General features: G+C 39.5%; 1 protein-coding gene across 1 annotated transcript; it reads right to left on the bottom strand.

The window, feature by feature from the left end:
• Positions 1 to 363: 363 nt before the first annotated feature.
• Positions 364 to 25,815, bottom strand: LOC140232953 (partitioning defective 6 homolog beta-like). Its single transcript, XM_072313065.1, has 3 exons — positions 25,624 to 25,815; positions 4,180 to 4,402; positions 364 to 2,260 (listed from the first exon to the last, which is right to left on the bottom strand). The coding sequence occupies exons 1-3, from the start codon at positions 25,720 to 25,722 to the stop codon at positions 1,443 to 1,445; spliced, it is 1,140 nt and encodes a 379-aa protein (XP_072169166.1). The 5' UTR covers positions 25,723 to 25,815; the 3' UTR covers positions 364 to 1,442.
• Between the last annotated feature and the right edge of the window lie 1,315 nt (positions 25,816 to 27,130).

Raw genomic sequence — 27,130 nt, 5'->3', positions numbered from 1 at the left:
CTGGATCAAACAAATCAAACAGTGTCCTCCTTAATCTCTGGATGATGCTACAATTGAATTATACATCAAACCCATCATAGATTAGGACATCAAGGTTAAACCTAATACAGGCCTATGCCACTTACAATATGGTTGTTTGATAAATATTCCACATTGTATAGGTAATCCATTGTTCAAGTGGGTTGTTCAACATGTTCATCTGGGTTACCCCCCTCCCCTCCCTCCCCCACCTCAAACAACGTCCTCCTTATCAACTATGAGAGCTTGTTTTGAACAAACCAACATACTTCTAACATGATACTGAATCTCTTTACTCAGTCATCTCTTAAGAAACAGCCTAACACTCTCCCATACCAGCTCCCACCTTCCAGCTGTCGTCTGGGGTGCATGACATTTCATATTGAATGACGCTCGCAAAGTTGCGTCATCTCTGTGGTAAGATACAAGGGGGCAGGGGGTTCCAGGACCATTCAAACCAGCTCACAGGGTGCTTGAATATTATCTCGGCAATGCAGCAAGGCAACCTAGGCTTGATCCAGCTGTTTTCCATGAAAGGCTGGCAATAATATCAAAACTTTCATTGAGGATTCCCTCTATACAATCTGGTCTCTCTCTTAAATCGTGGAATGTGGGTGTATGTCTCTCTTAATGTTTAGGGAGGCCTGACTTACCATCTTGTGGAATATAAAGTCATTAACATATAATAACCCATTCGCTTTGTCCCTATGAAATCTCCATGGACACTACATTACACAGAACACACCAGGTACCCACATCCAATGGGTTGATGAAGCATTCCTCACCAAGCACTTTGTGAATACAGGCAAATCCCTCTGCATGCAAGTCAGTCATCCACAGCACTGAACGAGTTGCTCTAAATCTGTACTAGCATTTGGCTCGTAGATTTGCAAAACTGAGTAGGAGGATACCAGGAGCAAGAGGAGCATGACTTTTGGTGAATCCACTACTGATGAATTTTCACAACAGCTTCAGCGATCTTTTGTTTCGTAGCAATACCCTCAGAGTGAAGACAGCAACCAAGTAACGCTTGCATGGAAATAAGCTATGCTCAATAACTGGAATACAGAATGCCTGACATTATTTTGGTAATACTTTCTGAGATGTTTGCTCTTTGAATGGACCACTGTGACTGATGTAACATCAAACTTGCATCGTATGCTGTACCTCTTTCTTCACTACCCTTGGCATAATACAGCCAAGGCCATAGGCATAGCAGCTATGTTCACTGAATACAGCTGGCTCAGGTCCTCACAACATAGACTTGTTCTCACTCACACCATTATGGCAAAGGTTTTTCTTGTCACATATAAATCTTCAAATCAATGAATCTTGAAGCTGCTTTCTCCCCTCTTCCACTGGAAATATCAATAGCAAGAATGTTTTGTTCTGTCTTTGTTCAGACACGGCGCGTGCCTTGCACCTCATAGTGTGCATTCTTCATTGTCACTGGTGACGAGCGCTTCTTGGTCATCTGGCGGATGTTTGATCTTCACCGGGGGTTGCCTGATCTCTTCATGTGGCGCGCTCTTGTCCTTCCGAAGGCTCCCCTTGTCTCCACCACCTAAGAGGTAGCTCTTGTCACCTTTGGACTCTTTGGTCTCCTCGCTATTGACCTCGCCCCCCTCGCCAGACTGAGGGTGTTTTGTGTGGTCGTGCACCTCGTCCTCGTCGCTGAGTTCATCTAGGCTGCCCAGACTCGCCATGGACTGTGACAACGCCGGCGAGACGCCGAGGGAAGAGGGCTTCTTCTTGGAGAGAGTGTTGCGCTGGTTGGCGGGCTTCACGGTAATGATGAGGTTGGCGCTGTTGGCCACCATCATATCAGTCACTTGGTCCAGGTTCTTGCCCGACACCTCAATACCATTCACCTCTAAGACCTCATCGTTGACACCCAGCAGTCCCGTGCTCTCGGCCAAACCTCCAGGCACCAGGCGCGAGATGAAGATGCCGGGAACCTTCTCCAGACCATGTGGTGTGACCCGCATGCTGGTTCCGTCTCGGATGTAGAAACCAAGCGGCTTGTCCGAGCCGTGCTTGTGGAGCTTGACTCGGCGATGCGTCTGCGGCACAATGTCAACGTCGATGATGGCCGAGACCCTACGGAAGTCCTGCGGGAGGCCGATGGCCTTGAATGGCTTCATCGGCTTTGGCGTCGTGTTGACTTGAAGGTACTGGGTGATCTTGTTCTTTCTCCTGGGTATTGTGTTCCCAAATGTGACCGTGCTCTCATTCACCTCATCTGTGTGAAAACGATAACAACGAAGTAGTGATAAGTCTATACAAAAATGACTCAGGCCTTCAACAAAAATCAAAGGAATGAGATTGACATTCATATTACACATCTTGTAATGTTTATATTAAGTCAGCACATGTAGGGGGAAATGTAATAACATTCTAATGATGACTTAGCAGGCAGATAGCTCCTCTGCATGCAATTAAGTGAATACAAACTTGTAACAGATTTGAACAGTTAATAAAATGTATCGCATCACATTTGAAGAAAACAGAAACCAAACTTTCCCAACCTCACTTTCACTATTTTGATCAATTGGAAAATACTTTTCACAAAGTTCTGTACAATCCTATGTGAAAAACCTGCTACACACAAGAAATTTTGTATAGCAGTCATATCAAAATGCATAGCAAATTGCGATGCGACACCAAGAAAATTACTCCCTGCAACCAAAAAGCTAGTACAACTAGATTTGTTCATGGATTCTGTGTGCGCTATTTCTGACATAATCAGAATAGAAACCTCTGACAAGAACATTTTCCTGTGTCATCTCAAATGGAGTGCAGATTAAAGAGATGAAGGGCATGAGGTATGCACAAACAATGCAAAGGATCTTCTACAGGGTCAATGTATTTGAATCACAAAATCCAATGTAAGCTGCTTAGAGCAGCAAACCAGAAGAGAAAATCTTGACAGCTGAATAAAAGAGAAGGGAGTTAGCCCTGTACAAAGTCCATCATGGGGTTAGCAGCCTTCTGGTTCTTGATGAATGATATGAAAGATTTTCTTTACCAACCAGTATGGACTGCAGTAATTACGTACTTCTCATATGGGATATATAGGCAAATGATATGTCAACCAGAAGGTCATGAACAGTAATTTGAGAGTCCAGACATTCCACAATCATTAAGTAAAAAAAAAAAAAAATAAAGTCAAGATACCTTCACATGACCCGTGCTCAGCACATAACATTTTTTTTATTTTTTTTTTTATGGGTATATGAAATTTTCATGTCCCGAAAAAGAAATGCAGTATCCCAAAGTAAAACCAGCCCCACTTCATCACTTATAGTAGAAGCATCGGCCACAAGCACAAATGTACTGTAAACTGTAGGTATTATATAGAGCAATTTGACAGGCTAGCCTATATCAATCATGCTTGCACAGAGGTGGTTGTGACTGGGTGTATGCACATGCCAGCAATGCACTGCTCTAGGACATGTACATTTCCTTGATTACATTATTAGGTGATGTATCATTAAAGAGGGTCAATGTGACAGAAAATTATGTACACACATATTGTCATTTTGTGGAGTCTGTTGGACTTTTTCTTTCTTAATGAAATCAATGGTGATATAATTTTATGAGTGGTGTATCTGTCACTGTAGCAAAAACAAAATCTTTGCCCAGTGGTACCCTTTCAGGACAGAATACTATATTTCATGCACTGTGTGAACAATTCAAGAGGGCTTTGACAAAAAAAAAAAAAGTGCCTGAATTTTATGCATGCGCTTGATCTATAACTGAAAGCCATAAGAGGTATACACTGCCACACACATGGGAGGCAATCTTTTTTCTTTTTTTTTCTATCAGGAACTTTGATGGCTAAAGATGAGTCATTGTGAAGACTTGGGGTGGTCATTGAGTCATGTCAAGGGTTGCTTTTGTCATGACTCAATAACCTTTGATTTGTACATTTTAACATCATAATTAATAATCAAGCAACTACAGCTACTACTTTACAGTGTATGTTCTATTGAAGCCAACTTGAACATGAGGGTTTCTTTTACGGTGACTTGGTAAAAAGCAATATCTCCTCTTACATACTGTACCAGGTACACTGAGATACATTTAGGCCTATTGGTCATAAATCCTATTGTTGTTGTTTTTTTCCATTACAGTAAACAGATAGGAGGTGCTCCATACCTTTCTTTTGGATGACCACTCTGAGGGGAGGTTTGGAGGATGTGAGAGCTTTCAGATAGTTGTCATCATTATTGATGGGAAGCAGGTCACCCTGTGGGTCTGTGTAGCCGACAAGGAACGGCACGTCGTTTAGTCTGTGCATGCGCTCCAGGAACGTGTAGAAGTCCTCGAATGTCGCGACTTTGTTCGGGTTGATGGTGAACCGCCGAAACTCTGCATCAAGCTGTGTGTAAAAGGAAGCGGGTTGAAAGATTATCAGCCATCTATGAATGAACAGTTTGCAGGACATGATTGTAAAATAATGTCAAAAGACAAAGTTCATGAAACTAAAATAGAGCTCGATCAGGTCCTAACACAGTCACCCCTGCTTTATCGGCATGGGTTGGCTGGTGAGCACTGTGTATAATCATAACACATACATACATATATCAGAAGGATAACCCGTTGAGGACGGTTTGATTTTGCTACAACACGCAATTCCCATAGACACCTGCCCGAGTATACTCGGGACTTGTCCTCAACGGGTTAATGATGCACACAACTACTAGTATTATGTCTGAAAATATTGATGTATGACTAGTATATTCAAAAGTTTACGGGTAAAGGAAGTCCAAAGATAAACTCATTGGCCTGAATTCACGAAGGTGGTACAAATGAAACCATGGTTTAAACCATGGACAAAATCATGGAGCGCCAAGTGTCGAATGGAATATTTCGTAACGAAATCAGTCATTTCGTCGATGAAATGATTATTTAGTGACGCAGTGACAACATTCTGTATCTAAATGAACATTTCGTCCACGAAATGATAATTTTGTTAACGAAACGGTCATTTTGTCGACTAAATGACCAATTTCGTAACAAAATACATGTATACACTTGGTGCTCCATGGTTTTTGTCCATGGTTTAAACCATGGTTTCATTTGTACCACCTTCATGAATTCGGGCCCAAAAGTTTTCAACTAATAATTCAACATGCTGTGATAGGAATTAGTATTTCTTTAGCTCACAAGTAACTATGTACCATGTTATATGTATAAGATGAATGTATGTTCAGTCATCACACTTTCTTAAAAATCAAGGAACACTGCTTTTACACAACACAAACAACTAACAATAGCTGGACACGTGCAAAAACACATGCACACAATTACCCCAAAGAACCTCTACACTAGGCTCTGACTATATAGGCCTATTATGTAGAAAAATTCCTACACGCAACTGCAGTTCTGCGTCATAAGAGCATGGGACTCAGCTTTAAATCACACATAATCGTAACATATGACAGGGCCATTTCAAAATGTACATAACAGCTTACATGTACATCAATGAAACTCAAACATATTACATTCTAATAGCTGTAACTTGCACCTCGCACTTCCTACACTGTACATACACATGTACGTCAATATGGAAACAGAACAATAACATGACACATTATCAAACAGATAATCAGTACTGATATTAACAAAGACAATGTGGTTCCCAATATTCATCATACAAGTAAATGTCAAACTCTGGAATTTGTGGAATGTCTGTGAGTCCGCCCCATAACCACCACCGTGCATGCAGAAGTGGTATGTACCGGTAATGCAATGCCGATTTCCTTGTGCTTGTGTGTGTGTGTGTGTGTGTCTGACTGAATGTGTGTATCTGTGTGTCTGTACTGTACAGCTACAGTCATCCCCTTCAGATACACACACATTACTCATTCAGGTGTGAAAAAACAAAACATTGTATAGTACATAATGCATGCATGTACACATGACACATTGGGCATTGTACTGACCACTGAAAAGCTTGCAACTGAATTCTATTTCTAGTGTACAATAGTAAAATATGTGTACTTTCATTCCTTATCTGATACAGTTCATTCACCATTGAGTCTATACTCAGATAAAAGAAAGTCACAAATTTGATTGTGAGAGGCACCGTATGCATCTCTGCATTAATAGATTGTTCCTTTGAGTATTTGATAATCATACACTAAAGGACTTTATCTTGTGGACTACACATCAGGAGAAAGTTGAGATATCAAAGCCAGTGTCTTGTTTGTAGTCACATGTTTGAAGAGAGTACTCCAAGTACACAAGATGGACAATGTACAGAAAAACATGGTGTATAATATGGCTGGTAGTATTGTTGGTAGTGACTGTCACAAACTTGGAGGTAATCACATTTCATCCAGAGGAAAATTTATCTAGTCCTAAATAAACCAGATGTACATTGTGTTATCAGGATGTTTCTAGAAAATATTACCTATAACATTACCCATTCATGAACTTTTGTTATTAATTCACCTTGTTGTCCCATTAATTCATCTGCATTGTCCCTTCAAGTTCAGTTATCACCACTCCCCCCCCCCCTCTTCAATAGTTTCTAGCTGATACAGGTACCTGAAGGCCAACACAACTTAAATATTTATTGCACTTTTGCAGAGATAACACTGGTGACCCTCTTGTGATGTTTACAACCTGGTGGTTAGCTGGAGGTCGCTCCAAGGAATGTGTCAGCAAGATGTAAATCTCTACAGGTCTTGCACCCTAGGTGAAATTATGCATACAAGGTATGTACACAGGATACATACTACAACTGTATGTACAAACCCAATGTTTAGATTTTGCATTCTGATGTCCCTTTTGTCTACATGTACCCCCCCCCCCAACACACACACACACACACACACACACACACACACACAAAGAGGATGGAATACTGAAAGAGAGGGTTTGGTAACCATGCATCTTCATGCAACAGTTGTCAGTCAAAAGAGTTTGTCGAGGTACTGCATATACATTTTGTAAGGAGAATTATCCAAGAAAATGTTTACAAACACAGTCATGGGATAGGGAATATGAGTGAACTGAAGAAGAGACACCTTTGAGCATGCGATTTGCTTCAAGTTATGACACATTTACATTGGGCATACTTATCCACTTTCATTTTTTAATCCAAGTCATTGCCAGTCATCTTCCATGCTGCTATTTCAGTAGGATTTCCTTGATGTGTTGATATCAAGTAATACAGGAGATTTTTCTCAACAAGACTTTCCATGCAAAAATCAACATTGCAATAAATATACTGTACATGCTGTAATTGTGAAGAGATACAAGACTTTCACATCTTCCACTGGCTGATTTCTTTCCCGACAAAATCTGGCTCTCAGTGGGTTATAAAAAATGTGAATGAAAACCTCTCTTGCTTCTTCAAATAAAAGGAAGAAGCAATGGAAGAAGTAGGGCTATGTAGACAGTTAGAGAGTATGCTCAGTTTTTTCTGCAGACAGGCCTTTACCTGGGCCAGTGACAGTGAAGCAGCATGTCTCTGCATGCTACTAGCCACGCACAGATCAAACTTCTGACTCTCAAGTTCAAAGGTCAGCGTTACTCCCCTGACACAGGGGCAGAGACAATGCAATATGCAGGGTATTACAGCACAGCAGGAATGCCACCAGCTATTTCATGCCAAATGCAATGGATATCTGCTAGGTGTTCAGGTAACCCCCCAACCACCCCTAACTCTCCCCCCCCCCCCCCCTTCAGCGTGATATATACACTTACAGTGTAATCATAACAAATCTTTGCACAGAGGGAGCTATTTTTCCCAAATGAATGCCTGCGCAATAGTGGAGTACCTTCCACCAATACATGGAAAACCATGACGACTTGTTAGTACGTGGGTGATTGACCAAGTTTCACTTTCAACATGGAATTGGCTTTCAGTTTAATTGAGGGTGCAGTCCAACCCAACCACATAACAAAAGACATGGTATCACATGTTCCCATCATGATTTTTTTTTCTGCTTTGATATTTTGAAGAATATGATTCTGTACAATTTATATTCTTGATGGCCTTATAATGGCATGATCACTTTAATTTATCACTCAATCATAGAGAAGGCTGTGAATCAACACATGATTAACCATGACACCGTATGATTTATAATGACAAATGGAACGTAAAAATTAAAGAAATAAGGATTAATAATTTGTTAATAACTTTGAACAGAAAATTTAACTTTCAGCACTTTTTCTATATAGGCAAAGGATAAATGCTGATTTTTTTTTTCCTGAAGCTTTAGAATTGTTAAACATGTGCATCATGCACTGCAGCTAAAAATTTATTTGCCTAGCTTTCATGTGTGTGTGTGTGTGTGTGTGTGGGTATGGGTACGGGTATGAAGTGCTACAAAGAGGTACAGTGTACAGTACATGTACAGTAGCAATGCTTTCTAATACTCAGATAACAAGTGTACATGATGTACTTCTTGTAACATTTGTGATCTGCTTTTCCTACCAAATCAACCTCCAAATGAAAATTTGATCAACAGAACAGTGAAAATATGTAGCATTTCATATTTTTGCCTCAAACAGCTGATGAATCAGAATATTGCAGGAATCAAATCTGACATTGCAAAATTATGATGTAATTGAAGTAAGACATACGTTTCTTTATGAAATCACTTCATAAAAACATTGTCACAAACACAATGAGCAGGGCTGGAATATTGGATTCCACTCCACAACTGGCAACATAGTGTATTGTATTTTAAGCAGAAACATGATCAATATTGACATGATAAACAAGCGTAAAATGTCACACAATTTGAAACCAATGCCGAGCGTTTGAGGATGAAGACACAATTTACACATTGTGCCTGCAGAATGCATTCATTCAAACAGAAGCCAAACACACATCCTCTTCAATACCCCCATCCCCCAGTGCTTGTACAAAGTACACAATAAAACCCCCTTGAACATTTGCACACTGATCAAAACACAATGCTACCCATATACAATAACTGATCATTGAAAGGGAAACACTTTTTAACAGATAATGACGTATGCAGTATTCATGTGTTCATAACACTGTGTCACCTCATGATAAACTAGCGTGAAGTCATGCTGAAGAAACCAGGACTGATGTTCAAGATGAATAATATGCTCAAGCTTGATGCAAAGCTCAGCTGCACATCTGTTTTTAAAATAATTGATGACAGACAATTTCAATGTGTGGAATTACTGCCATATGGCAATTCTACAACTCAATTTAATAGTTATACAATTTGTATGTTGTACTTTGATATCACTGACACAGGGCATGGTTGTTGATGCCACATCTCAGCTGGTGCGAAGATAAAAACTCATTAATTTTCCAGTAGAAAATTAGATTAATTTCCATTAAAGATATTTCATGGAAGCGATAGCACTGATGCACTTTTTTCACATAAGTTGATAAGCTCTATTCTTTAATGCAACTTTTTTCTCTCTCTTTCTAGATTGTCTCAAGTACACATTGCTGTGTGCTAGAGAGAACTTATCTCTCCTGCATCTAATAACAATAATAATAATAATAATAACAATAATAATAATAATAATAATAATAATAATAATAATAATAATAATAATAATAATAATAATAATGATAATAATAATAATAATAATAATAATAATAATAATGATAATAATAATAATAATAATAATAATGATAATAATAATAATAATAATAAAAATAATAATAGTTATTTTCAGTTTCAGTTATAAACTGTATTGTGGGGGTTTTTGTGTGAAAGTACACACCTGTGTTCTTCCTTTTGTGGGAATTTGCTTCAGCATATTGTTGACAATCTATTCACATGGTTGCTCATGGATGAATTGTATGCGATATGAATAATACAGCTAAATCCAACTAGCACAGCTATCTACAGTTGATCTCTGAAATTGCTGCGTTAATGAAATAACCTCTCAATGACCCCTGCAAACTTGCTAGCTCATTTGACATCTAAAATATCTTTCATCAAAAGAGCACCCCCTCCCTTTCTTTTTGCACTCAAGGAAACTGTGTCTCAAAGAAGAAAAAAAAAATCAAGATAATGGCATATTCATAACAAAAACAAACACAAACACACATGACGTACATGTATGTACAGTGTGTACATGAGCAAACATTATCATCATGACTGGTTAGACAGTTTACAGATAAATGCAAAGAAAATTTTAACTCTTCACAGTATCTACCTTTTCACACCTTTGAGCGAAATCATACAGGCTTAGTTTTTGATCCCTTGCCCGCCACTTCAATTTCATATTCTTTTCAATTTTGTTAATGGGCCTATATTGTGTGCCCTCTCACTTGACACTTGCTTGAGAAGAGGTGTTGGTGCCATTGATCAGGTGAACTCTAAACAAGGGACGGTCAAGGGTAGGACAAGGCCACAATCAATGCCGCTCTGTGATAGCTTTGTTTCATTCACAAACCACTGTGCAAACATTTGCCATAGCCTGCCATAATGAAGGTGATTCATACCACTGTACCGCCAACAAAAAAGAAGACAAGATGGGTACAGTACTGTAGGTGCCTAAGTACAGAAACCATCAAAATGACCACCACAGTTTTTCAAAGGCATATCTCATTGTTGTTGGGGTTTTTTTTCTCTCTCTCTCTCTCTCTCTCTGTTTTTTATGTTTGTTTATCTATTTTGTTTGCTGGGGCATATTCAGGGGAGGAGGATGAAAAGGGATGGCCTTAATTTCTTTCCTATCACACATCATACACCATCAGAGAAAGAGGTGAATGACATCCAACCATGTGAGGTTCACCTCAAGTGACTGGTACTACATAATGAATGGTGTCAACTGGCAAAACGTGACACACAGAAGAGGCACGGGAAGGAAGAAGAGGAGAAGGAGGAAGAGGAGAGGGAGGAGGAGGGGGAAAAGGAAAAGATCATAAAGAAGGTACATGTACATGTAGATTATACCAAGGAGGTTTAAGAGATGGAGTTCTAACTGGCTGTAATTATTCAAATAGTTGTCAACTTTTCTATTGATGTACAAAAGAATTCCACAGGTGCATCTGTGCCTTTGGTGACGGGGTTTGATGCCGCCGTCTTGCTGAGCAATCTGAAGATTCCTTTTGAACGTTAACTTAATGTTGGCTATATTTTGCTTGTTTATCTATTAAATGAAACGAAATCTCACTTAATGATAAAGCTCATTAAACAAAGGTCAATCCCTTCAATCCCTTCAAGAAATATGTGCAAAAGAGCGAGCGGAGCTTGCGAGGGGGGGGGGGGAGGGTGTGGGAGGGGGTGTCCCCCCTTCCAACAGTAGGGAGAATTTTTGAAAATCTGTGTGTGAAAATGGCGTTTCCTTGCATCTAAAACACCACTATTTTGGGTATAGAGGTCATTGCCATGAATAGAAAAAAATAAAATTACAAGTTAAAAAAAAAAATAAATAAGATTAAAAAAAAACTGTCCCCGGATTTTTTTGGGGGGGTTGCCACCCCCCAACCCCCCCTCTAGATCCGCTTCTGTTATACTGCAAAACCCCCTCACTCTCCATCTCAGTATCTCTATTTCATAAGTTCCAACATACAGTGCAGTTTCACTAGATAAATATTATGCTGTATCACTATAATCAGTCAACCACACAATGTGTGATATAGTGTAGGCACCTACTACTATGCACCACCATATGTGAACACAAATCTCTGAAAATTGTTCACAAAGCTCATACTGTAAGTAGCATGGAAATATTTATACTGATGTACATTGTGTATGACATACAATATAGGTACCCAAATTGGACAAAACATGCTGGATATTGCACAATGCTATGCAAGTTCATGCTAAAATAAGCAAGTATAGAGGGTATTGGCAAAAAAAAAAAAAATGCCGACAGGACAGCACCTTTAAAAAAATTCATATAAATCTTGAGTATTATGTCATTTTATAGATGTTCCTCAATCATAATGACAGTTTCATAACTTGCATGACTGCATTGGTGGCAGCTTGTAACTTCCTGAATTAGGCCCTACCTTTTTGACAAGGTGTAGGCTACACTTGCATATAGCACAACTTGTCTGTACATTCAAAGCATTTCTGTTTTGAATGAAAACTTTTTGTACGGAAGTACATTGTAGGCCCTACATGTAGGCTACAGTGTATACAGTAAATGCGCAATGTTCATGTTTGATGAGTCAGAATAAACATCTAAAACACGCAAAAACTGGCAATGTCTGAAATGTCATGTTGAGTCATGTGGCAAGGCAACAATCTCACAGTAACAATAACCAAGAAAATTGCTTTTACTAGAAATATAAAGGAACAAATGTATGAGCTTCATCACATTGGTTCCTGAACAAACAGCAATACAGTGAGGTACAAACAAAAATCATTCAGTGGATAATTTGCAAAACAGGAAGCCCGACACAAAATATCATAATGGATGGGAAACAAAGTTCCCCTAAACCCTGTGTGGGATAACGCAATTCATTTCAACTGCTCGTTCCTGTCCCCTGTCAGATTGCTTCAGTGGCGTTGAGACAGTATAATAATCTACCACATACAGTGTACCATTGTTTCCATATTCAAGAGTGTTGAAGAGGAATGCTGCACACACTCCCAGCCATCAGTGCACTATTGGCCCTCTGTAGAGTGTCACACTCCACTGGGCTCGAGCAATGCAATAGGCACTGTGTATGAAAAAAAGAGCTTTGTATCGAGTGTCAGCCTATTCCTAAACCAGCAACCTGTTCCATTCAACACAACGTAAAAGACAAGGGTGCAAAACACACAGCTGTAACTTGCAGTTTTGCTTTGCAAGTCAACCTCCTTTCTTTCTCAAACAAATAAGTATCCACTACGATTCCATTGTTACCTGAGAAATTCATCGCCATGACATCATTCCAAATAGTAGAGATTGTTGAAAAGCCAAGCATCAGATCAGGAGTTTATGACCATTGAAATACTTTAATAGTGTGTATGAAGTCATCTCTTCTGAGGTCCTCTAATTTATGTGTATCAGAGCATCATCACTAAAATCTTTAAAGCTAAACTTCTTTACAGAAATCAGTGATTTTGCTGCATACACAATGTACAATGTAAGTGAGAAATTATATTTCTCCATGGGGTAAAAATAGAACTCCAATAAATGCTGCGTGCGTCACTATCAGAAGGACCTCAACTGATGTGCCCTGTAGTGTACAATGTAGCTGGTATACATTGTACTGTTCAGTTTACTGTACATGGCAACTGCCCATGGTTTCCAATATAATTCAAAACTAAAATTTCATGATCCATGCACATCCTAAAAGCACTCCCTTGACAAAACAAGTTTAGTTGAAACGAATACTGTATTCGCCGCATATTTCGTGAGGTTTTTATTTTCGTGAATTTCGCAAGTCAGGTGCTATTTGCGAAATTAAAGACTCGCGAAAATATTGACTCTGATCCCAATGTGGATATGTGATGAGCGCATGTACATTTCTCCGGTCAGTACAGGACTCCACCCTCACGAATTTAAAGGGAAGATAAACCCCAAGAGCAATGTGGATTGAGTGAAAGCAGCAACATTAGTAGAACACATCAGTGAAAGTTTGAAGAAAATCGGACAATCGATGCAAAAGTTATGAATTTTTAAAGTTTTGGTGTTGGAACCGCTGGACGAGGAGACTACTAGAGGTTATGACGTATGAGTGGACAACAATACCAAGAAAATATAAAGAAAATTCTACAAAAATCCATTTTTCATGAAAATTACAAATTCCATCAACTTGATATTGACATATGTTAGGGGTAGCAATTATTCCCCCTGCTTTCTGAAAGAGGTTGGTCCATTGCTCTTTCATAATTCTAGAAAAGTGAATTTTTGTTGAATTTCCTTTATATTTTCTTTGTATTGTTGTCCACTGATACGTCATATCCTCTAGTAGTCTCCTCATCCAGCGGTTTCAACACCAAAACTTTAAAAATTCATAACTTTTGCATCGATTGTCCGATTTTCTTCAAACTTTCACTGATGTGTTCTACTAATGTTGCTGCTTTCACTCAATCCACATTGCTTTTTGGGTTTACCTTCCCTTTAACCACTCGTGAAATCGTCGGGAATTTGATTCGCGAAAATTTAGACTCGCGAAATATGCATGTATGTCATACACATACACACACACACACATACATACATTGTAATGTACCCCCACATATATGCTGGGACTTCCCCTGTTGCTTCCTAATCATAACCTTTGACATACGTATGCAAAATGTCACTGCTAAACTATGTACTGTACGCATGTAGATCACTTTTGCTTTTGTGTGCAGTACTTACTACATTGTACTGGGGGAGAGGGATTGACAACATTTGTGTGTTGTTGTTTAAAATTTTTCGTTGCCAGTCCTGCTCAGAGTTTTGAGAAATACAATTTAGTTGTTCAAAATGCGGCAAAATGATCCTCAATATTTCAAAAATCAAAGTTCATCTGCAGAACTTGAACAAGTCATGACGCAATTGGTAATATTACTCACATTAACCTGACCAGGGACAATCTACAATACCACCAAATTTGAATACAACAAATAATCATATTTATTATACATAATTGAATAAAGAAATGATGGCCGATGGATCGATGCATTTTCTACAGATGCCATGGAAGCTATTCTAGGTCCATTCTAGGTCCAAAACAAAGATGTAGAACATCTGGATACAATTGAAGTTTACTGTAAATCTATTCATCAGAATGAAAATACTTTGTATTCAACATGATAAACACGCACAATCATACACACTTCAAATATCTTGAGCGTAGAAGTAACTCACCGCAGCAAAGTGCAGCAAAATGCAGCAAAATGCAGACACACAATTGATCTACATGTAGTCTAATCTACTGTTATATAACTCATCAGTTAGTGTATCACAACCAACGTGCAGATGTACATGCACTTTCACAGCCTTGAGGATTAACAATTTGTAGTAAACTGAATGTTCATGTTCCACGCCTTAATCCAATAGCAATTATAATTATGTTCAAAGATGGTACCTGAAAATTCAACTACACGTACATATGTAGATACTTGTACTTTGTACAGATGCCACATATCTTGTGGGTATGATAATTCTCATATTGGGACTTGTATTAATTTTGCAAGTGGTTGAATGCACAATTGAAAACCACAATGACAAAATGTGAAACAAATATCATCCCTTTTCAGAATAAAATTTCGCAATTTCCTACCTGGACATGACGTAAACAGTACATAAATATTGGTTAGGGGATGCAATATTTTTCTGAGTTGCCAATTTCAGTACTATCAGTAGCATCACAAAAGTTACAATAAATGACATAACTGTACATTGTATACACTGGATAATATAGTGTGACAAACATTGCAAGTTGTTGTTGGTTTTTTTTCACTGAAGGTTTATAATACTAAAAATCATAACACAAGTTTTTAAAAAACTGTACTGTGGTATGTGTGATTTTCTGCTGAAATCGCAGAGTTGAATATGTTTTTGGATGGATTTTGGCACATGTGCCTGCAAATTTTAACTGCAATGTCACAATTTGCCAATTAATGTTATGATTTTCCCCAAGTCAGAAAGTATGGCCCTCCTCACAACACAAGTCCGCTGTTCTACGGCTCCCCAATCTTGGGAAAAACCTCCACACTTTCCTCGACACTTCCCAAGAATTCCTGCCTGTCGCAGGATCCCTGTAGATTTGAGTCGGGGACAGGAACAAAGCTTGCACACAAGGGTCAGCAATTTCGCACAATGGGAAAACAACAAAAAGCCCAAAGTCTCCCATGTGATGACAACAGTGATACCCGGCCAGGGACCATAAAGAACTCACTGTGTGTCTTTTTTCGACCACAGCGGGTTAAATTCCTATTCAATCATGCGGGCTGTGGTGGCAGCAGTATGTGTATATGGCCATTGTTGGCACTAGCTCTGTTCGGAAATGGTCTTCTTCTTGTGTTTAAAACACATACTTTGTGTAGATTGTACTTCTCCAGCATTTATTTTGTTTGGATTTCTTTGTAAAATGTGCATAATGGCTATTCAGCAAGTATACACAGTTGAGGAATGCAGTACAACGGGTCCCTTTCTGTACGATCAACTGTAACTGGGTTTAATGAGAGGTGACTCACAATACTGTGGAAAAACATCACAGGCAAACTCTAAAGCAATTAGACTGAGAGCAAAGTGTGGGAGTTGCCCCAAAGCAAAACAGGCTCTCTGTGATGAAGTGCAGATTTGATTGATATTGAAAGGCAGTCGTTTCCTATTGACTATTTCATCAAAACGACATCAAAACTTTGTCGAGAGGACAACTGTACTATTTCTGTGATACGGGAGAATTGAGAACATACAAAAATGTACTGAAAATCATTACACACTACTGAATAAGTCAGGATATTTTTTGAATTTTTAAACTGCCCATCGCAACCAACATGTACTGTATACACTCTATAGATGATGTTGACACACAATGTAGTGACAATTTTTTTACATGCAAGTACACCCATAGTGCATCCATGGCTGCATTAACACAATGCATGCAGATGTGATGGTAATGAAATACAGCCTTGATATACAATTTGTACGGGCCACAGTATCATAATATCCCTGCCATTGCTTCTATCACAATAATTACAGAGATATTACACATTCACTTGAGATCAAAACTACTAGTAATACTTATGGTAGCGTGGCTGATGTGAAATATGCGCGTATAATGTTTTCTTTGACCACATACAACTGTAACAAATACACTACAAAACAAATTAGAACCTCTAAAAAACAAAAGGTTTGAGGGCAAGCAGACTCACACTGGAATATTCTGCCAAAGGGTGCAAATATTAGAGTACCGAAATACAGATTTATTTCTCTTTTTTTTCTGTCAATGTAAACAGGCCATTTGTTGTGAATTATCTGAGTTACTTTGATGGCATAATACAAGGATTCTGGTGAAATCTGCTTACTGTAAAAGGAGGCATCAGATTTGTGTCTACATGTGACCATAGTAAAAGAAAGAGGTGGGAGTATATTCAATACAAAAATGAAGAATGCCATGCTTCCAGCATCTCTGCATAGCACAAGTTAAAGGTCCTGTTTACCTTTGGGAGCAGTAATTTACAAAACGTTCATGATATCACATTTGATGCACATGTGTAGGTCTGTTGTATCACAAAACATCCTACCATATAATTTTTTTGCAATAAAGCCTAAAATATGAGGAGATATCAGTGTTTTTCTCATTAAACCGAAACTGTAGAGTAACTGCGTCAGTAAGCGGCCGTGCAGCCGTTCGCGGCAGGTACAACATACACGGTAATATACAGCTAAACACAGCATTGCACTGTTACATGCACACTACACATATACTAACACACTAGCAATCAACAAAAACCAACCTATAAAATGGGCACGATCTCTGACGAAAGTGAAATTTTCTCACCTAAATGACAACATATCGCATCCAAAATGAAATTTTCGGTACTTCTTAACAAAACAGTTAAGAAACAATGGTCCAAGAAACTGGATTTTTTTTCGTTTTCTCAATGTTCATGGATTTTGAAAACATATCCTCACGTAAAATAGAATTTTCGCGAGCCGATGTGGGCCGCCATTTTTTTCAGAAAGTGGATGTTACCATCGAAAAAAATGAGAAAAACACGAGAAAGACATCAACAACACCGCCAGAAGTGCGATCTTGTTTGCGGCCAATGCATGTGCGCACGCTATTTTCACGTGCTTTCGCAATGGGAATTGGCGCTTACGCAATGTTCGCGAGACATGTGAAGGCGTTCAGCTAAAGATCGCGGAGCACGTGCGTATTGCATAGGGATTGTACATCGTGCCGCAAGCAGAAATACTACGTCGCATATCGCCCTTATCGGCGAAAATTGTGCCGGGTTTTGCCACGGTAAATCATGAAAACTGCGTTGGTCAATGGTAAATTTCTTTCATGAAAACAATTGCGTTAATGAATAATCTTGTCTATGATATATGAAATGGTTGAAAATAATTTGCCTGATTTGTTTACAAGTTGGAAAAACTCTTAACAATGCTTAAACTGCCGCAAACGGGATATTTTACTCTAGACGGTTTAGTCTGGAAACATATCTATTATAACTATTGTTCACATTTTGAATCTTTAACAATACTTAAAGGGACTGTACAGTACTGGTTGAGGTGAGGGATTCATGTTTTGAACATTCCTAAGTGAGATAATGAGAAACCTCTTATGAAATATGAAAGAGCATGTAATTTTAAGAAAGATTCAACGTTTATTTGATGAAAATTGGTTTTCAAATGGCCAAGATATCCAAAAAAGTGATAATAATAAAAGGCGACAGGCCACAACTTTATCAGTATCTCTTTGTTTCACCTTGTTTTTTGATATCTCAGCCATTTCAAAACCGATTTTCATCAAATAAACGTTTGATACCCCTTAGAATTGCATGCTCTCTGACATCTCATAGAGTGGTTTCTGAATATCTCGCAAAATGTTAAAAGCTAAATCCTGGCCTCGACCAGAACTGTACACACCATTTAACATCAATCATATGGATTCAAATTTTTACACTGGTTGTTTCTATCCCTAACACACATTTTAGAACTAATGCTGGGTTTTTGTTTCTTATGCAAATGGTAAATTATGCCTTTAATGGGGAAAAAAAAGACTACAAACATCAAAGTGGGTGATGTGATAAGAGCGTGACACCTCGCAAGAGATTTACTTATCAAGATTCCAAGAACTTTAACCTGACCGAGATTGCCTTCTTTCCTTCACGCACACATACACAACACTGTGTATCTGTGTTGACAAAGGGCTTTTGTCAATAGAATTACCCAACTGGGGTAAGCCATAATGGAAGCCATAATATCTAAGGAATTTATTGATCAGAAACTACATTGTACACTGGAGAAGAGCATCATTCACTGATGGTACAGTGCAATGTTTCATGATACGGGGTCTCTGGTTCCTGATTTGCACTGACTTGTGAAAACTTGTTTGAGTCGTCTTCAAGACATGAAATATATGCATTGTATGCCAACTTGCATGACAGGTAAACATGTCAATTATGGATCATGAATACATGTACAAATCTGTGGTAATCTAATCTTGCTCACTCATGTCACATAAACTGTAAATGAAATGGAAGAAACAGTATGTGACTTCTGCAAAAAAACAACAACAACAAAATTAAAGGGAAGGTCCACCCTGATATTAGGTTGTTTTGTTTGCAAACAGACGGAGGTTTTGAGTAACCCTCCATTCAATTTGTATATACAAAAAGTCACAAATTTTTATTTTTCTCATGAGAAAAAAAAAAAAATCAGTTCTATTTTTAGTGTATAAATAAGAGTGATCCATTTTTGCATGTCCTTCTCACCAGTTTTAAGTTCTGTCTGCGCCAAATTATTTGAAAAACATGAAAATCAGTGAAATTTTGTGAACAAAACAAATTGAGAGAGATGCTCAGCACCTACAGGACTGTACTTCGCACAGAGTTGCCAATTTGCCTAACTCTTAGAACTCCATCAGTTCATAACTTTTTTGTGTGTCTGATTTTCCCCCAAAATTTTCACCCATCTACATATGTTTGTACTTCTCTGATTTTTCTGTTTTCAAACAAAGCAACATAATATCAGGATGGACCTTCCATTTAAAACCCTTCAAAATGATGGTATATTGATCACTTTACTTTACTTTAATTAGCAGTTCAAACCAAGACTGTATGAAATATCATTATTGTACCTCACAATAATTATGTTTAATGATCTCCCTTTAACCACTTGATATTTAGTAAAGTCTGTAGTAGCATGTTCAACTCGGACTATTGACCAAGACGTCTCATCCTATCTCTAGAAATCACTTTCAAAAGTTTTCTTTTTGAATGAGGTAAGTAGGTGACCTCAAAACATTGCCTACTGTAGCATACATGTAGATCTGACAAATCTTTTGCAGGAACCCTGAAAAACTGTTTGGGCTTTTAATTGCTAAATGCACCAACAATTTGTAAGTCAGAATATGCCATTAGCGTATCACCTAAAAAGAAAGGGGAGAGGGTTTATGTTTGTGGTTGTGTGTATTGTACATGTGCATGCACAGAATGCAGGCAGCTTGAAGCCAGCAGGCAGGATACCAACCAGACTGCATGCATACTGTAATGTTCCCTGCCCTGAGGAGACATCATCTGTACAATCATTTAACTACAATGACATCACATATGACTACAGTACATGTACGACCTCCATGTTCTCTCTGTTTGGAAGACACTAGCAGCACTTCTCATTAGTGTAGACTACCAGGCAGTGCGTCCATGCAAGTGAAGGTGAAGTACAAACACAGTTAAACACAACTGTGAGCATGATTTTATATTTGAACTCTGGTCATCAGCTACAGCCTGTTATTGTAAATGTGGTGATGGTCTATACAATGCACTAGGGGAATCCATGGGCATGAATTTATTATAGAAATATGTTAGAGCCAAAACAAAAATGACATGTGTCCAACCTGTAAACTGTTCATTCTCCTCTGGCTTCGAGTGATAGTCACAGCTACAGCCTAGGCCTCAATATTATAAGTTCTGCATTGTGTATCATCCATAACTACAGGTAGTGATGTCTACTACTGTACATGTTGTACGTAGTCACATGACACAGCCTAAAACACCTAATTGAGTAGGCAGTGTATAGAGCCAATCGTATGAGACTTTACCATTCAACCACATGTGTGTGGCTGGATACAGCCACCACTGTATGCATGTGACAACTGTATCCATGACTGGAGAGGCTGGATTCAGCCACATCACCTTGGAATAATGTATTTAAGCATGTATTTTCACAAATCACTGTTGGACGGCAAATTCAGCAACACGCGAAAATATCGCCATGCGCAAGGGTAAAAGTCCACTTATGACAGTATCAGTGTCAGTTCATGAAAATAACATCTTGTGAAAATGCCTGTGATCTCCCCATTCGTGAAAATATCTGTAGGCGAAAATAATTACAGCATACATCACACTACCTCATGAAAGTGAAGAAAATAACCTTTAATTCTTGTCCCTTGTATAGGGCCTACTACTTTATTTTCTTTCTTGGTGGTTTTCACTTAATTCTTGCCATTGTTTTTTCTTTTTTGTAAAATGGATTTCAAATTCAGGAGAGACTTCCGTACATGTATATCCCCCTCCCCACTAGGTATTACTGCATGCACTGACGAAATGAATGGCAGAGAACAAAAGTAGCGACGAAAACTATGAATTTATAACTATGATAATGCCCATGAGATGAAGAAACATGTGTCATACTTATTAATATGAATGATTCCAAATGAATGTCTTGATCACTCACATCATGGCTTATAAATCTATACAAACACTAGATGTGTAGGCAATCCACGGGTTTGGGGGCCATGCACAGTTTTGACCTCAAAATTACTCTAATTGATATTTTGTGTTACAGAATCATATTCCCACATGTTTCAGCTTCTTTTAAAAGCTGTCATTACAACGCAATTGTGGCTATGAATGGGAATGACATTATTCCAATAAACACTGCCGAGTGCATGCATAAATTACAAGTAACAGTTCGAGGTACATGTGCTACTCATCGTATGAGTAGGCACGTACAGTACGCCTGACAGAGGTGCACGTTCAACTGAAATCAGCCAGCAAATGTGATGAACTGGCAGGGTACATGCTAGCTTTTGCTACTGTAACACTTCTTTGGTTCCGTTTGCTAGAAACTGGACATACGATTAAATGCAACTTAACATCAAACGCCAATTATCGTCTGTAACTCTTTTCTACAGCAGTACAAATGTTTGTTTGCATGCAAAGTTGCGATTGATTTGGGGGACTCATATTTGATTTTCAAACTGCATTTAAAGAAGAAATCCGGGACTACATAAAGTCATGCTCAAATGAAAGACAAAAATATGAAATGCTCAGATATGTTCTTAATTTCACATATATTTGACGGAAAATATTTTTAATCATTTTGCTTAATATTTTCATTTTGCGAGACGCACTAAAAGTGAGCGAAACTGTTCTCTATCACAATGCAATTCCCGATGATGTACGACCCGCACTTCCGTTTTCTACGATCGCTGCCTGCCCTTGCCACAGAAATTGTGTGTGTGTGCCACTTGTATAAAGTACTATGTGTGAGTGTGTGTGTATGTTGTACGTGTGTGTACGTGTGTTGTCACAGTGTTCAGCTCACAGCATGCGTCGGGTCGCGTACAGTACGTCCCACTACACCATGAACCATACATATACATACGTACAGGGCAGCATACAGTTCATAAATCGCTTTTTCCTTCGTTTATAATTTTCTCTCCGCTCTAATTAGTGCCCATTCTGTTAATCTCAGTTTATTGCCGTACGTTCATTCTATTAGGGTGTCTGAAGCATTTTTGTAACTTTTGAAATTCTCTGAAAAACGAATTGTGAACTATTTTATATGAAAGAGGATTACATCATTAAGACACATTTCAAATTTCATGGCGAAACGATTTTTCTATCTCGAGAAATTTAACTTTCAAATCACAGCAATATTACCCCACTTTTCTCCGAGAACGCTCCAAAATGTGTCCAAATCATTACGCCGGAAAGTTGCATTCGCGTGTGGATCTCAAGCAATCGGATAATGAGCGTACAGCGGTTAGAAAATACGCGTAACAAGCGCTGAAGCCACTCCCCCACAATGTTGTCACACCGCATGTGGTGTTTGTGTATGTGTGTGTGTGTGTGTGTGTGTGTGTGTACACATTGTGCTCGCTACCCTTACCGTGCCACACAGCGCAGTTGTTTACATTACAGACCCACACAACCCCCCAATCATCGCGATAAAGCTAGCGCGAAAGCATGCTCTTGTCGATCGGCGTGCGAGAATATATGCGCCAGCTAGCAGACCGTGCCCATGCCTTTTTCACAGCGCGCGCAGTGCTACCTCGGGCAGCTAGCCTCGCCATCGCGCGGCAGCAGCTAGCCTCGCCATCGCGCGGCAGCAGCAGCTCGCGGATCGCCACGCACGTATGCACCGTGGCCATGCATGTGATGCCAGCGCTGCACAGGAAGCATATCGTTCCAGCGCAGCTTCTTGCGTGAAAATGATGCCAAATTACCACTATCCATAAAAGCATTAAAGAGCCTACAGGCTATAGTAATCTTTTGAAAAGAACCTCGATTTGAAGTTCAGTAACAAATATCGGTATTCGTATTCAAATAGGTCTACTCGATCGTACTCACAGTTTCCTGTTCAATCGTGTCTTCCACGCGTAGGCCTAGGAAGGAATTGACTGCTCATTTACGATCGAGCTGTGGCTCTACATATGCATACAACTTTTTTGTTTGCGATAACTGCCACATCGGCTGTATGAGAAAAGCGAGAGTCAATGTTGTCAATAGTGTTTTGTTTGTGACTGTGGTTGTATGTATTGAGTCTACACAAAGGCACGTGGCATTTAGCATTGTCCATTTGGAAACTGTGGAATCAGTGTGTATCAAACATCGTGCGTTGCACAATCATGCTATCGACCGGGGTAGCGCTGTCGTAGCAACACAAGCTAGCTGTCGACCAACAGCGCGTGCCCTGCCATGCATGCCTGCGTAGCTGGCATGTTCCTGCCGCTGCGCTGCCTGGCCTGGCTGTGCAGCGATAGCGAGGAGTAGCACTGCAACGCCAGTACAGACGCGGTCGTATGTATACGTATGGTACACACACACACATACACACACACACACACAGGCGTCCTACATACACACATCATGCACACGCAATCCAGCTTCGCGCCGCGAACGCCATAGTGGCTGCGCGTTTTGCGTTGCGTGTTGAATTTAAATATGCATGACCCCAAATACGCGAAAGTTACCATGGATCCTTGCATACGAAGCCACGCCTTGAACGTGCGCTGCAGCCGAAAAATTATTGCAAGGGGTGCTTTCAAGGCAAAATCCACAGTCGAAGACGTGGAGCTAGCGAAAAACTAACCACACCATCGCATATCCTAAACTACTCACATGCTACACGCTGGTGCAAGTACCGAAGCAGATGCTGAGATATGGGGATAAACGTGTTTCTAACGACATTTACACCTATTTATTGGCGGTTTCATGTACCAGCGCTCTAATACATGATGGAGACAAACTCCTTCTTTCATATGATACCAAATTTGTTAGGATTTGAGGTCGGCATCGACTGTGGAAAACTCAATAAAGGCAAAATCCGGCTCAAAATCGCTTGCCAAAATCGGCGCATCTCGCGTTTGCACGGTGTCCTATGGGAGTTGCGTGTTGTGAGATAGGGCGCGCAATGGTCCGAAGGTAGGAGGGCACGATCCGACACCCTAATTCTATGTGGTTTTACTGCAAGTGTCATGTCGGGTCCACCTGGATATGCTTTCCAACCAGAGTAGAATCAAGAAGAACTGACCGAGAGGGCTGCCGCTGCTTCGTGGGCACATATCCCATCACGCGCACAAGAATGTCATCCTGGAACCAGTGCGACTCAAAATGGTCTTCGCATACGATTCGATTTGGATTAAATTTGTATGTCTTCACATCAAATTTATCCGTTCCAATGTTGTTGTGCCATTTTGCACACCGTTCCCTTTCTATTTCTGGGTTGGGTATCTGAAAGAAGCTCTTTTTCTTGCCTTTCCCAGGCTTATTCGTACACCCGTATGCCCGACACATCGGCATCTTCGCTCAATGTTATGATGCACGCACGATGTCGAACAGCATGTATATCATGCATGCAGCTCAGTGTATACAACGCAGTTGCGCAAGGTACTGTACGTGTATTGAGCTCCTATACCTAAGCTCCTCCGCGAATAAACTTCGCTCGAGCAATGTGAGGGTGAAACGTCATCGGGTCACGTGATTGATTTCGACTCCGTACAGCAATTTGAACTGTTTGGTTGAAAATATTCCCAAATGTAAAAATCTCGTTTGCTGCAACGGTTAAGAAGTGAGGTATATCATTCAGCTCATCGGAATCCAGGATTTCTTAACTAGGCCTATAGACCTATAATGAATAATCTTTGTGTAGGTCGTGGATTTCTTCTTTAAAAGCGCAATTTCTAGCAACAGGGCCTCAGGACCATTACTATAGAGATTGACTGAGTGTACACTAGACTATCAGTTTCTAACATTAGAACTTCTTAGGCCTATTAGTAATTCATAGAAATTCAGAATCTGTAAAACTAAAACCAAGTAACAACACGCATGCTGATGTTGGTTACTGGAGTCGTTATGACTTAGCTCTCTAGGCTCTAGAAAGAAAATTGCAATGATAATTTACTGCAATTGCACGATCACATCACTCATTATTTCAACTGTACTTTAGATTCTAAGCCTAGAAAACAAGGAATACAGAACAGCATGCAAATAATCTGCTCATGGTTGGAGCTTCGTGTTCAGAATGAAGCCATTCCACATCAGTGTCACCGGGGACGCCCTTTTGACCACCGACACCGCTATTGCTATGGCTAGCTAGGCTAGTTTATACAGTATGCTACTGCGATACGGCGAACTGTCATCCCACTGCCACTGGCAGCTGCACCTGCACTGAACGTGACGTGAAACCAGTACAAAACACACGAGCCCGTAACTACAGCACAAGTTTACGTACTAGGCAACTCACCTTGCTCTTGATTTCTTTCAAACCTTTGGCCCATCTGTTGCTCCCATTGAGCATTGCCGTAGATCCATTTTTTGCCATCATGCCCACCGAGTCCCGCATTTGTTGCGGGAAATTATAAGTCCACAAATTTCTGAATTCTGAGGGCAGATTTCAGGCAGGCCGTTATAACGAATACTCCGATCACACGACCAGTCTGCTATTCCCGACGTTTTTCCAAAACCAACCAAAACCGCGACGCGCGCGGTGTGAGTGTATGTACTGTGCTGTGGGTGTTGTGGCGTAGAAAACGTACATAACAGATCAGAGGGAAATACGAAACGAGCACTACGTACGCGTACACAGTACTGTCCCAGTGGGTGTAACTCAATTCAGCGCGAATCTTTCACGTCCATGTTATTGCATGCATACAGCACGCTCAACTTTATTCCAGTGGCAACTTCTTGATTCAGTCAGACAAATTCAGCTCATTCCATCATGAGAGAAATTTACAAAATCATTTTGTGTAAGAGAGGGAGAGGATTTGATTCTGATACATCTTTCACAGTTAAGGGCTCCACATGCTGTGTTTCTATGAGTTTAAATTAAGTAAAAAGTTAACAGCATGGTATTCTATTATTGTCGTTCCACTTTCAACCAGAAATTGTCCTGTAGGCCTGCATAAAGTCTTGGAATTTACTAAAACAACTAAATAAAGTTTTCTCCTCATGGCAGTATTCGAGGATATTCACATTATTTCTCAACAGTGAGTTGCACATATTCCCTACAATCACTGCGTGTTATCGGTAGTTTTCCCACGAAACTGGGCGTTCACATGTTTTAGTTGAGTCATTTTTGACACACCTCTCTGGAATCAGATTCGAGAACTGGGCGTTCGCTGGTTACTGACGGCAGATGGCGCTATTAAGGTCCTTGATTTCTGACGGAACCACTGCGTTCGCGAGATATGATTGAACATTTACTTGAACCCATAATACGTATAGCATATTAGACTACAGGTAGTAATAATGGAAGCAATATCATTTTGTTCTGAATGCTCTCGAAAATACGTAACTTCTGCCGTGTTCTTAGATAGAATGCTATTTGGTTTGTTTCTTTACCGAGAACATTCATGGTAGGTAAGAAAGAAGTTTATACCGAGCTCCAGTTTCGTGCAACGGACTATGCATGCTAGATGGAATCAACCGGTGACAATTACAATTTTATGAGACAAGAGATAACAAACAAACAAACAAATAAACAAACAAACAAACAAACAAACAAACAACAATCTTATGAGATAACTTCAAATCGTGAGATATTCCTCGTCGTAGCAAGTTGCTCATTACGAAGAATCATCGCTAAAACGAAAATGAAATTAATGCTTCTTATCATTTTTATCTGTTATTACCATCCTTGACGTATTATGTTGCTGTCGTTATTGGTATTACATTGTATCATTGTAAATAGTTGTTATTGTCGTCGTCGTCGTCGTCGTCGTCTTTGTTGTTGTTGTTGTTGTTGTTGTTGT

The sequence above is a fragment of the Diadema setosum genome, chromosome 9, assembly GCF_964275005.1.
Source record: "Diadema setosum chromosome 9, eeDiaSeto1, whole genome shotgun sequence".
In the NCBI taxonomy this organism is placed as follows: Eukaryota; Metazoa; Echinodermata; class Echinoidea; order Diadematoida; family Diadematidae; genus Diadema; species Diadema setosum.
Note: the sequence above shows the minus strand (reverse complement) of the source record. Positions and strands in the feature narration are given on the sequence as shown.

What these genes read in the sequence shown, in the direction of transcription:
- LOC140232953 (XM_072313065.1), bottom strand. Translation starts at nt 25,722, where the DNA reads ATGCGGGACTCGGTGGGCATGATGGCAAAAAATGGATCTACGGCAATG. An exon ending in TGAAAGAAATCAAGAGCAAG is followed by an intron (nt 4,403 to 25,623) that starts GTGAGTTGCCTA and finishes TTTTACACACAG; the next exon opens with CTTGATGCAGAGTTTCGGCG. An exon ending in AGTGGTCATCCAAAAGAAAG is followed by an intron (nt 2,261 to 4,179) that starts GTATGGAGCACC and finishes GTTTTCACACAG; the next exon opens with ATGAGGTGAATGAGAGCACG.